Raw genomic sequence first — 11,524 nt, 5'->3', positions numbered from 1 at the left:
CTATGGGTTAAATATGTGTAGATACTCTAGTAATTGAATTCTAATCAAAATTAATGATGGACTAATTAGAATTTGATTAGAACTAATATGCCAATGTTATAAATATTAGGGTTTCATGGATTCAGATACGCTTCCGCATCTAGTTTTATTCTTGATTTGTTCTTAATTTATTCTTGATGATTTGACATGATAGATCCTGGATTATTAAATTTTATTTCTGATTTATTTTACAAAACTAACAAGTCATGAAAGATAAGTATGTTAATGGAAGAGATGATGATCGTGTTAGCCACCAAGTGAAAAGAAAAGATGGCTTATAACGATTCAAGTTGAGTTTCTTGAGAGGAGCTTTGAGGTTGAAAACAAACTTGAATTAGATAGCAAGTTGCGACTAGCAAAAGATCTTGGCCTACAACCCTCTAATCCCTCAAATTTAAAAACTCAAAACATTGGTTAGGATCAAGTTGATAGAATTCGCAAATATGAATGGTTAAATTAATTAAATTTTTAAGAATTAAGATTAAATCGATAGAATATGTAAATATTGATAACTAAATTTGTTATTATACCAGTTTAGAAAAAGGGCATGCCATTATTTTTCTTATCAATTCAACGAGTGACCAAGACAAAAACAAATACAAACGTTAATGGCTAAATTGAAAATTTTTAAGACTGAATGACCAAAATAAAAAAATTTGAGTATAGTTGAATCAACATTTGTATAAATTACCCTGTAAACCACTACATTTATTGTAATAATATTTTGCTTTTTTTAGGTTTTCATAAATCTTTTTATACTAATAACGAGATCAATATCAACCGAACTAAATAGTTCTTCCGGACATTTTTTATATAGATAGTTATATAGATTTTGGTACGAATTTAAAAAAAAAAAAAGGGCGCTTAGGAAGCTCAGCAGCGCAGATCACATCTGAAATCAGACGACCATGATGACCCTAATCACCACGACAGCGCAATAATCATCACAGCTCCTATCGTGCACCAGCCGGGAATCGAACCCGGGTCTGTACCGTGGCAGGGTACTATTCTACCACTAGACCACTGGTGCTTTGTGTTCAAATTATAATAATTGTTCTTTTTTTTAAATAAAGATATTTTAGCCCAATTAAAGCTCTAAGATAAAGCTATTTTTAAATAGTTTAAGCCAATCTAAGATTTATTTTCAGAATGTGATGCAGTTTAAACCACACTGGTATCATGCATGTTGGTATCAAAGTGCATATTTCTGGATCAATACCCAATTACATATCAATTCAAACAATCATGACTTTAAATATTTGTACTTCACATATTTAGAATTTAGTATTCTTGCTTTTATTTTTAAGAATTTAATCATTTTACTTTTTAGACTTAAAAGTTTGCTTTCAATTCATATATAACCATGCAACATTTTAATTGAAAATTTAATGATATTAACTATTTGAACTAACTAATAACATTATAAAAATATAAAGACCGTTAAAAATTAACATATAAAGATTAAATTTCAAATTTAAGCATTTTAGAAAGGACTGAAATTGAAAATTAACCATTTTTATAAAATGAGAAAAAGAAAAGAAGTTGGTGTGTGTGCGCCACGTGCCATCATATAGGTATATAGATTTTAAACATTTTCTAAGGACTAAACTGAAAGTATACCATTGTTTAAAATGTCAAAATCAAAAGGAGTTCCGTTTGCTTTTAGACAGGTGTCGACAAGAGGAATGGTTTGGAGACCTTAATAAATAATTGTATTAGGCATAAATGGCTTTAGATCAAATTGTGGTTATGGTTCTTCTACTATGTTTAAATTTAAGATTTGGTATTTCTATTTTAATATGATATAATTTGGTTCCTCTATATAATATTGAAATAGTTAATACCCTTAATTATGTTGTTCCAATAGGGTCGGAAGCGTGTAAATTATTGTACTAAAAAATCACACAAAGTTCAATTCCCAGGGAAGAGAGGTGGATCACATGGATCTCTTAAATACCAAGTCTTTCCTTAGACAGAATATCCCTTCTATAGTAATTTAATAGCACAATTAAATACTACTATTATACCCTCAAATATTGAAAGAAAAATAGGACAAGAAAGAACACAAGAGATTTAACGAGGTTCGGTAAATTATACCTACGTCCTCGGGCACTAACACCAGATGATAACTTTACTATCTCCAAAGTATTACAAACAAATAGAATTCCTTAAGAATTCTCAAATGGGAGAAGAGAGAAAACTAAGAGAGAAAGATTGGTTGGGATGGTTGAAATGAGAAATTGTTAGGCCTATTTATAGTTGAAGTTCAGGGACTAACTTGCAAATGGCCTAAAAAATTAGGAACCAAAATTGCAATTATCCCTTTCAACTTTAAACAACTTGCCAACTATTTTTTTTCTTTCGGTGCCAATTGCACCTCCCACCATTTTTGACTTTTCAACCCCTTTTTAATTTAACTTATCAACAATCTCCACCTTGAAGATTTGATTAGGATAATCACATCTTCACACACTTCCTTCAACTCCCCAAATTCGATAAAGCTATCTTTTGTAGTGCCTCCAAATGCGCTCTCGAGCGCCATACACCTAAAGGTGCTCAAATTCTCAGGATGTTAATCAAGTTCAAACAATGATTAAACTTGATTGTTGTTACCACCTTGGTCATCATATCTGCGGGATTATCTGTTGTCGGAATCTTCTCAAGTAGAATTTTTCCTTTTTCAAAGACTTCCCGCACAAAGTGATATCTTACGTCGATATGCTTGGTTCTTGAATGATAGACTTGATTTTTCGCTAAATGAATAGCACTCTGACTGTCACAATATAGACTAATGTGACTTTGAACAACTCCCAAGTCTTTCAATAATCCATTAAGCCAAATAGCCTCCTTAACAGCTTCTGTAACTGCCATATATTCTGCCTCTGTAGTAGACACAGCTACTGTAGACTGTAAGGTAGACTTCCAACTCACTGGGGCTTTCGCAAGAGTAAACAGATACCCCGTAGTTGAACGACGTTTATCTAAATCACCACCAAAGTCAGAATCAACATATCCAACTACAAACTGACCAAGTGCTTCATCCTGTTCAAAAATTAAACCAACATCTACGGTTTTTCGAAGATACCGTAGAATCCATTTCACAGCTTGCCAATGTCCTTTTCCAGGATCATGCATATACCTGCTCACAACTCCAACAGCTTGTGAAATGTCAGGCCTCGTACACACCATCACATACATCAAACTCCCAACTGCATTAGCATATGGGACTTTCGCCATATATTCTCTTTCTTCTTCAGTTTTCGGAGATAATTGAGCACTAAGTTTCAAATGAGAAGCAAGTGGGGTACTTACATGTTTTGTGTTTTCATTTACACCAAAACATTGTAATACCTTTTTCAGATATTGCTTCTGATTCAAACAAAGCTTGCCTCTCTGTCTATCTCTACTTATCTCCATGCCGAGAATCTTCTTGGCCTCACCTAGATCTTTCATCTCGAACTCTTGATTCAACTGAGCCTTCAGCTTATCTATCTCATTTTGGCTCTTCGAAGCGATTAACATATCATCAACATACAAGAGTAGATAAATGAAAGATCCGTCATGCAGCTTCTGCAAATACACACAATTGTCATATTTGCTTCTTGTGTACTTCTGCCTTCTCATAAAGCTATCAAATCGCTTGTACCACTGCCTCGGGGATTGCTTCAATCCATATAGCGATTTGTTAAGCTTACAAACCCAATTTCTACCACCAGCATCTGTGTATCCTTCTGGCTGAGTCATATAGATCTCCTCTTCTAACTCACCATGCAAGAAAGCCGTCTTAACATCAAGTTGAGCTAGCTCCAAATTCAACTGTGCTACCAAGGCCAACAAAATTCTAATGGAGGAATGCTTCACAACAGGGGAAAATACATCATTGTAGTCAATTCCCTCCTTCTGAGCGTAGCCTTTAGCTACCAATCTTGCCTTGTAGCGAATATCCTTCTTGCTAGGAGATCCATCTTTCTTTGCGAATACCCACTTGCATCCGATTGCCCTTTTACCTTTCGGTAATTACGCCAACTCCCAAGTATTGTTCTTCCGGAGAGACTGTATTTCTTCATCCATGGCGCTTTTCCATTTATCACTTTCTAAGCTTTGCATTGCTTCTTGATAAGTGATAGGAATATCATCAACAACGGGAAGGGCGTAGGCCACCATATCAGTAAATCGAGCAGGTTTACGAATTTCTCTCCGTGGCCTTGCAACTGCAACTGGTTCTGGTGTACTTAGTGGTTCTTGGGTCAGAACCTCTTCAACCTCTAATTCCTCCATTGTGGCTGGAGAATTAGACTTATTAACTGGGCAAATCCCCATCTGCTCAAACTCCACCTGTTTTGGAGTACACTCCACCTGCTGTGGAGTATTGCTCATCTGAATATCTTTATCTGCTACCTTTTTCAATGTGGCAGATTCATCAAAGGTAACATCTCTGCTACAGATCATTTTCTTTGTGCTTAAGCACCAAAGACGAAATCCCTTCACTCCAGAAGTGATTCCCATAAAGAGAGCTTTCTTTGCCCTCGGATCTAACTTTGACTCCTTCACATGGTAATATGCAGTGGATCCAAACACATGTAAGGAATCATAATCTGTAGCCGGTTTTCCAGACCATACCTCCATAGGAGTTTTTCTTTCTAATGCAGATGATGGCAAACGATTAACAAGATGGCCAGCGTATGTCACAGCCTCAGCCCAAAATTGCTTGCCCAACCCAGCATTGGACAACATACATCGAACTTTCTCCAGCAATGTTCGATTCATACGCTCTGCCACTCCATTCTGTTGTGATGTATCCCTAATTGTGAAGTGTCGAACAATACCATACTCTTGGCACACATCGAAGAACGGATCACATTTATATTCCCCTCCATTGTCCGTCCTAAGCCGCTTGATTTTCTTGCCAGTCTGGTTTTCGATCATAGTTTTCCATTTAAGAAAAACTCCAAGCACTTCATCTTTAGTTTTCATGGTATACACCCAAACTCTTCTGGAAAAGTCATCAACAAAAGTAACAAAGTAGTGTTTTCCTCCCAACGAAAGTGTTTTGGAAGGCCCCCACACATCTGAGTGAATATATTCCAAAATACCTTTTGTATTATGGATAGCAGTGCCGAATTTCACTCTCTTTTGCTTTCCCAAAACACAGTGCTCGCAAAATTTTAATTTGCAAGCCTTTGCACCTTTCAACAATCCTTGCTTTGCCAGAATTTGCATGGATTTTTCGCTGGCATGTCCCAACTTCATATGCCACAACTGCATTGAGTCCAAGTCTTTGTTACCGGAAGCTGCAGCGACTGCTCCAATAACTGTACTACCTTGGTAGTAATACAAGTTATTTTTCCTGATGCCCTTCAATATCACAAGTGCGCCAGATGTCACTTTCAAATCCCATCTCTCATAGTAACAACTGAACCATTGGATTCCAAGGCTCCCAATGAGATGAGATTTTTCTTCAAACTGGGCACGTACCGAACATCAGTCAGAACTCTGGTTGATCCATCTTGATTCTTTAATTGGATTGAACCTATCCCAACAGTTTTACAGGCATTGTCATTGCCCATATAAACAACTCCTCCATTTAGTTCTACTAAATCAGAGAACCACTCCCGGTTAGGGGACATATGATAGGTACAACCCGAATCCAATATCCACTCATCTGAATGGAACGACAATGATGATGCAACCAGTGATAGTTCAGAGTCACTAGTATCATGCTTTGCAACACAAGCATCTACAACAGCTTTTCCCTTATTCTTCAGCTTTGGACAATTTTTCTTCCAGTGGCCTTTCTCATGACAAAAAGCACATTCATCTTTCCCGAGTCTGGACTTTGACTTTGATCTCCCCTTTTGAGTTTTCTTCCGAGTGTATGAACGACCTCGGACTACTAAAGCTTCTGTATCTCTGATTGAGTTTTTCTGTTTGTCCTTCTTTCTCTGTTCATAACTGTATAAGGCCGCACAGACTTCGCTCAGAGATAATCCCGCAGATATGATGACCAAGGTGGTAACAACAATCAAGTTTAATCATTGTTTGAACTTGATTAACATCCTGAGAATTTGAGCACCTTTAGGTGTATGGCGCTCGAGAGCGCATTTGGAGGCACTACAAAAGATAGCTTTATCGAATTTGGGGAGTTGAAGGAAGTGTGTGAAGATGTGATTATCCTAATCAAATCTTCAAGGTGGAGATTGTTGATAAGTTAAATTAAAAAGGGGTTGAAAAGTCAAAAATGGTGGGAGGTGCAATTGGCACCGAAAGAAAAAAAATAGTTGGCAAGTTGTTTAAAGTTGAAAGGGATAATTGCAATTTTGGTTCCTAATTTTTTAGGCCATTTGCAAGTTAGTCCCTGAACTTCAACTATAAATAGGCCTAACCATTTCTCATTTCAACCATCCCAACCAATCTTTCTCTCTTAGTTTTCTCTCTTCTCCCATTTGAGAATTCTTAAGGAATTCTATTTGTTTGTAATACTTTGGAGATAGTAAAGTTATCATCTGGTGTTAGTGCCCGAGGACGTAGGTATAATTTACCGAACCTCGTTAAATCTCTTGTGTTCTTTCTTATCCTATTTTTCTTTCAATATTTGAGGGTATAATAGTAGTATTTAATTGTGCTATTAAATTACTATAGAAGGGATATTCTGTCTAAGGAAAGACTTGGTATTTGAGAGATCCATGTGATCCACCTCTCTTCCCTGGGAATTGAACTTTGTGTGATTTTTTAGTACAATAATTTACACGCTTCCGACCCTATTGGAACAACAAATTATTATAGTATTTAGATTAACTAAAGCCATTATAAAATAGAGGATCAAATTAGGTCAAATTAAAATATAAAGACTCAATGTTAAATGTACACATAATAGAGAGTTTGAAACTATAATTTACAGTTATCTTATAGTGATTGAAAAAGTAAAAAAAGAGTTGTGTCATTAGTTACTCTAAATAATTAGCATCGTGATTTCGATAGTTGATGTGATTTTAACACACTTATTTCAACTCATTATGCCAAAAAAAAAATTATGCCAGAATAATATTTTTTTAAATAAAAGTAAAATATATAATCAAAATAGATAAATATGTTAATTATTTGGACTAACTAATAATATTGTAAAAATAGAGAATCAATTTATGTTACATTTAAATATTTAATCTCAATCATGAAACATAATAAAATAATCAAAACTAAAATTTTACTATTATAAGGCAAAAAAAAAAGGTTGGATTTGAGGGTGTCATGGGAAAATACCAAACCTTTTATATATAGGTATATAAATTAAAGGATAAAGATTACATCATAAATTTGAAAATAATATAAGGAGTAAAACTAAAAATTTACCATTATGAATAATCTAAAATAAAAAGGTGATGTGTGTTACACTTTGCATTGGGTTGATTAGTTATTTATGTCAAATTATAGAAAAAAATTTGAAGGTTAAAATATGTTCTAAGTCTCTATACACTTCGTGCATTTGAAATTTAGTCTCTTACTTTTACTTCAAGGAATCTAGTCATCTACTTTACAGATTTAAAAATTTAGGTATAGTTGCTACCATCAATAAAATTATTCTATTAATTTTTCTAGGGTGATATTTTGAAATTTAAAAAATCACTTGATAGTCATTTAATAAAAAAATTTAACGTTGAAAGTATTGATTATGATTTTTTTTCATTAAATACACTCATTTGAAATAATCATGATAAAAAAATTAGAATACTTTTCTTAAGAAAAATTAATATCGACATTTTCATTGAAATAATTAACAATGAACATGAATTGTTAAGCTAACTAACGATATTATAAAAGTAGATGAACTACATTAGGCCAAAATTTAAAGTATATTGATTAAATATCAAGTTTTGTCATAGTCTAGATGCCAAAATTGAAATTTGACCATTGCTTATAATGTCAAAAAAAAGTGAAGCAAATTTGAAAGAAATGGGAAGCTACGTGCTAGTTTCTAAGATTATTATAGTATTCAAATTATATAAAACCACGTAATGTTTATTAACGATGTTAGCTATTTGGATTAATTAACAGAATTATAAAAATATAGGGACTAAATTATGTTAAAAATAAAGTATATGGATTAAATCTCTAATTTAGGCATGTTAAAAGGACCAAAACTGAAATTTAATCATTTATAAAATGCACAGAAAAAAAAAAGGAAATGGAGCATTCTGGGTGGTCTACACGTGTCAACAGGAAGGTCATATATATATAGACTGTATTTGTAGGGAAAATTAAAAAATTTAGGAAGCTCAGCAGCGCGGATCACACTTCACATCCGAAGATAAGAAGGTTGTGACAACCCAAATCATCACGTAAGAGTAATGCTCATCACGGCTCCTTTAGTGCACCAGCCGGGAATCGAACCCGGGACTTTACCGTGGCAGGGTATTATTCTACCACTAGACCACTGGTACCTCTTATTGTAAGTGCAAAAATAAAAATTATATTTTACTAAATAAACAAGTTTAATCCAACCAAATTGTTCAATTTCTATAAACTCAAACTTCAAAAAGTAAATTCAGTCAAACTTAGTCCACGAATCTTTGACTTAAACTCATCCCAATTACATTTAGAACACCCAACTTATAAATTTCGAGTTTTCACTGTGCCTTTGGCTTGCATAATAGTTAGTTTTCTTTAAACATATATTTCAAGTATCTAAATATATGAAATTAAAATAAAATACATAGTGAAAAATGATACACGACAATTTCTGGAGTATTTAACTTTATAAAAATATATGAAATATTTTTGTAATGTTTAGAGTTGAAATTTATATTATATTTAAAAGCAATTTCTTTTAAACATTTTACATACGATATTAAAAGATATAAATACTTTTATTATAATATTTGTTTAGATATAGATATTTTAATCATTTCTTAATTAAATAAGTATTTAGTTAATTCGTGAATTAATTCAATAATAAAATTTATTATAATAAAGATATCATGCATGTAACTATCTATATTATATTATAAACAAATAATTTGACTGAATTTGATGTCAGAAATTAAGGGACACCAACTCAATCATTTAACATCTCACTCAAATAATAACATATAATAGTATATATGGAAGGTGTTAATAATAGGATTCGTTAACTCGACTCGAAATTACATTTCTTTTTAAAAGTTACCATTATGTTATTTTTATATAAATTTAAGCAAGTGAAAAATCAATGCGAACCGAAATGTTTAAATGATTAATAGATTATAAGTTAAAAAATCATAATTAATCTAATCAAATTTTATTTTTAATTTAATTTATAATTAAATTAAAAATTTTATGATGTAAAATTAAATATTTTTTATATTTAACATAACAAGAATGACATACAAATTTTATATAAAAATATTTTTTAAAATATCTTATAAGAGTTAATGATGATTTCTTTATTTACTTTACAAATTTATTACTTTTTTTTAGAAATACTTATGTAAAAGAGTTATAAACTTTATAAAATAATGTTCAAAAAGCAATAAAATAAAGTTTATTTTGTCAAAGAAAGTTAAAAAAACTCGAAATTCAAAATTAGTATGAAAAAATCAAGAATCAAACTGAAAAATAATAGATGAGTCAAAAAATTCGACCGATTTGAATCAAACTAAACTCACCTCTAATCAAATACACACAAATATTTAAACTATACTAATATTTAAGATTCTTCTGACTCTTCAATCGACTCTCAATTCATTGAAGAATTTACCAAAAATCTTTTATTTTTATAAAATAATAGGTATTATTTCGAATATATTATTACCTGTTCTTATAAAATCTAAAAAAATAGTTGCAGAAATCAAACTCAAAATTTTATGATTTTAATGAAAAAAAACTTTATGATATTTGGTTATCAATTCAAATTTTTTAAAAAATTTATTACATAAGATTTCCAGTTATATCATTAATGTGTCTTAAATTTAAGGCGTATTTATAGGCAAACGTAAAATCATTAAATATTTAATTTAAGTTAAATATAAAATATTAAAAATAGAATAACTTATTTGCATAATTTAATGAATATATTTTATTTTCATGAATAATTTATAAAAAATAAAAATATCAATTTTAAAAAAGCGCTGACAGAAAAAAAAAACTAGAATTTTCATTTTTCTTGAAAACCAAATATTTAAGATAAAACATTTTGTCGTTAGTTTTTAAAGCAATAGGGATAACAAGCCAATTGTTACCCTTTCCGCCACACCCGGTTGCTGTTAAAAACAAGGGGGAGAAAATTAATTGAAAAAGATATGGCAACTTCCGCCATGGCAACCGGAACCCCCAAGCTCCGCTTCTCTGCCTCAAATCACGGCCGACTTAATCCCGCTTCAAAGCTAAAGGGCTCCGTAAAGTTCCTCATCGATGCCAACAACAACCCCTCTTCAACTACCTCCTTTCAATTCTCATTCCCCATTCGCGCCGTCGACTCCCAAACTGATGAAGAAACTCCAGCATTCGATGAACCCAATGCTGCCTTCATCCCTCAGGTCAGTTTGTATTGGCTGATGGAAATTGGGTATCCTTCAAAAACCCCAAATTTAATGCATTTCAATGTAAATTCAAATGATTTTGTGTTTGCTCCCAGAACTTGATTGGATTATGATTTTTAAACAGGAAGATTTGAGTTATGTATTGAAATTAGGAGGTGGTTCAATGGTGGGTGCAGCCATAATTAAGTATGGAAGCATTCTTTTCCCTGAGATTACCAGACCAAATATCGTACAGGCTTTGATAATGATTTCGGCACCCGTTGTTATTGCTGTTTTGTTGTTGATCAAGCAAAGTCGTGTTAAGTAATGAAGGCTAGGCTATAGAGGTGTATGTATATAGATTGTCCTTTAATTTGCGTGTATTCTATTTAACATTTATTGAATTTCTCTTGTTGAGCTTGTACACACATAGATACCTGTAAGAACCCAAAAATGCCAATGCAAGCATTTTGAATTTCACATCAATTGCATAATAAGTGTTTATACTAGCTTCTTCTGAGGTTTAATTGGTCTTGTGATGGTATTAGTGTCATCTCTGAAACTTAATAAGCTACTAAGACGATGAGGCTTCGCTATCATGAGGGAGAATGTTGTGATCTTAGAAACACCATAATCCCACATTGATAAGATATTAGAGTAGTTAAGGCTATGTTTGGTGTGGTGGAAATATGAAATATGAAGGAGAAGAAAAGTAGAAGGATAATAAACATAATTGATATGTTTGGTATGAAAGATGAAAAATTGGATTGAAAATATATTTAACCTTTTGCCTTCTTCCTGACTAGTCGACCAACCGTCGGGTTGGCATTGCTCACCACTCTGCTTATTTTTCCCATTTGCTTTGCTTTTCTCTTATGCTTTCGGCATAATAGCCTTAAGATCTCTCCTCGTTATTCAACCTTAGTTCGGCAATGACAGGTAGTGTGGGTCTTGTTGCTCCATTGTTCTCGCCATGGTTTTGCTGTCCATCCTTT

General features: G+C 32.6%; 1 protein-coding gene and 4 non-coding genes across 5 annotated transcripts; 1 reads left to right on the top strand and 4 right to left on the bottom strand.

The window, feature by feature from the left end:
* Positions 1-908: 908 nt before the first annotated feature.
* LOC121206955 (small nucleolar RNA snoR114) lies at positions 909-992 on the bottom strand. Its single transcript, XR_005902123.1, has one exon. It is a non-coding gene; the product is annotated as a small nucleolar RNA snoR114 (small nucleolar RNA).
* A 6-nt stretch (positions 993-998) lies between these two features.
* Positions 999-1,069, bottom strand: TRNAG-GCC (transfer RNA glycine (anticodon GCC)). Its single transcript has one exon. It is a non-coding gene; the product is annotated as a tRNA-Gly (tRNA).
* Positions 1,070-8,305: 7,236 nt separating this feature from the next.
* LOC121206956 (small nucleolar RNA snoR114) lies at positions 8,306-8,397 on the bottom strand. The gene has a single exon (XR_005902124.1). It is a non-coding gene; the product is annotated as a small nucleolar RNA snoR114 (small nucleolar RNA).
* Positions 8,398-8,403: 6 nt separating this feature from the next.
* On the bottom strand, positions 8,404-8,474 carry TRNAG-GCC (transfer RNA glycine (anticodon GCC)). The gene has a single exon. It is a non-coding gene; the product is annotated as a tRNA-Gly (tRNA).
* Positions 8,475-10,158: 1,684 nt separating this feature from the next.
* Positions 10,159-11,038, top strand: LOC107889143 (uncharacterized). The gene is made up of 2 exons (XM_016813477.2): positions 10,159-10,547; positions 10,675-11,038. The coding sequence occupies exons 1-2, from the start codon at positions 10,311-10,313 to the stop codon at positions 10,855-10,857; spliced, it is 420 nt and encodes a 139-aa protein (XP_016668966.1). The 5' UTR covers positions 10,159-10,310; the 3' UTR covers positions 10,858-11,038.
* The last annotated feature ends 486 nt before the right edge of the window (positions 11,039-11,524 follow it).

The sequence above is a fragment of the Gossypium hirsutum genome, chromosome A09, assembly GCF_007990345.1.
Source record: "Gossypium hirsutum isolate 1008001.06 chromosome A09, Gossypium_hirsutum_v2.1, whole genome shotgun sequence".
Classification (NCBI taxonomy): Eukaryota; Viridiplantae; Streptophyta; class Magnoliopsida; order Malvales; family Malvaceae; genus Gossypium; species Gossypium hirsutum.
This window is presented reverse-complemented; position numbering and strand designations above follow the sequence as displayed.

What these genes read in the sequence shown, in the direction of transcription:
- LOC107889143 (XM_016813477.2), top strand. Translation starts at nt 10,311, where the DNA reads ATGGCAACTTCCGCCATGGCAACCGGAACCCCCAAGCTCCGCTTCTCT. An exon ending in ATGCTGCCTTCATCCCTCAG is followed by an intron (nt 10,548 to 10,674) that starts GTCAGTTTGTAT and finishes ATTTTTAAACAG; the next exon opens with GAAGATTTGAGTTATGTATT.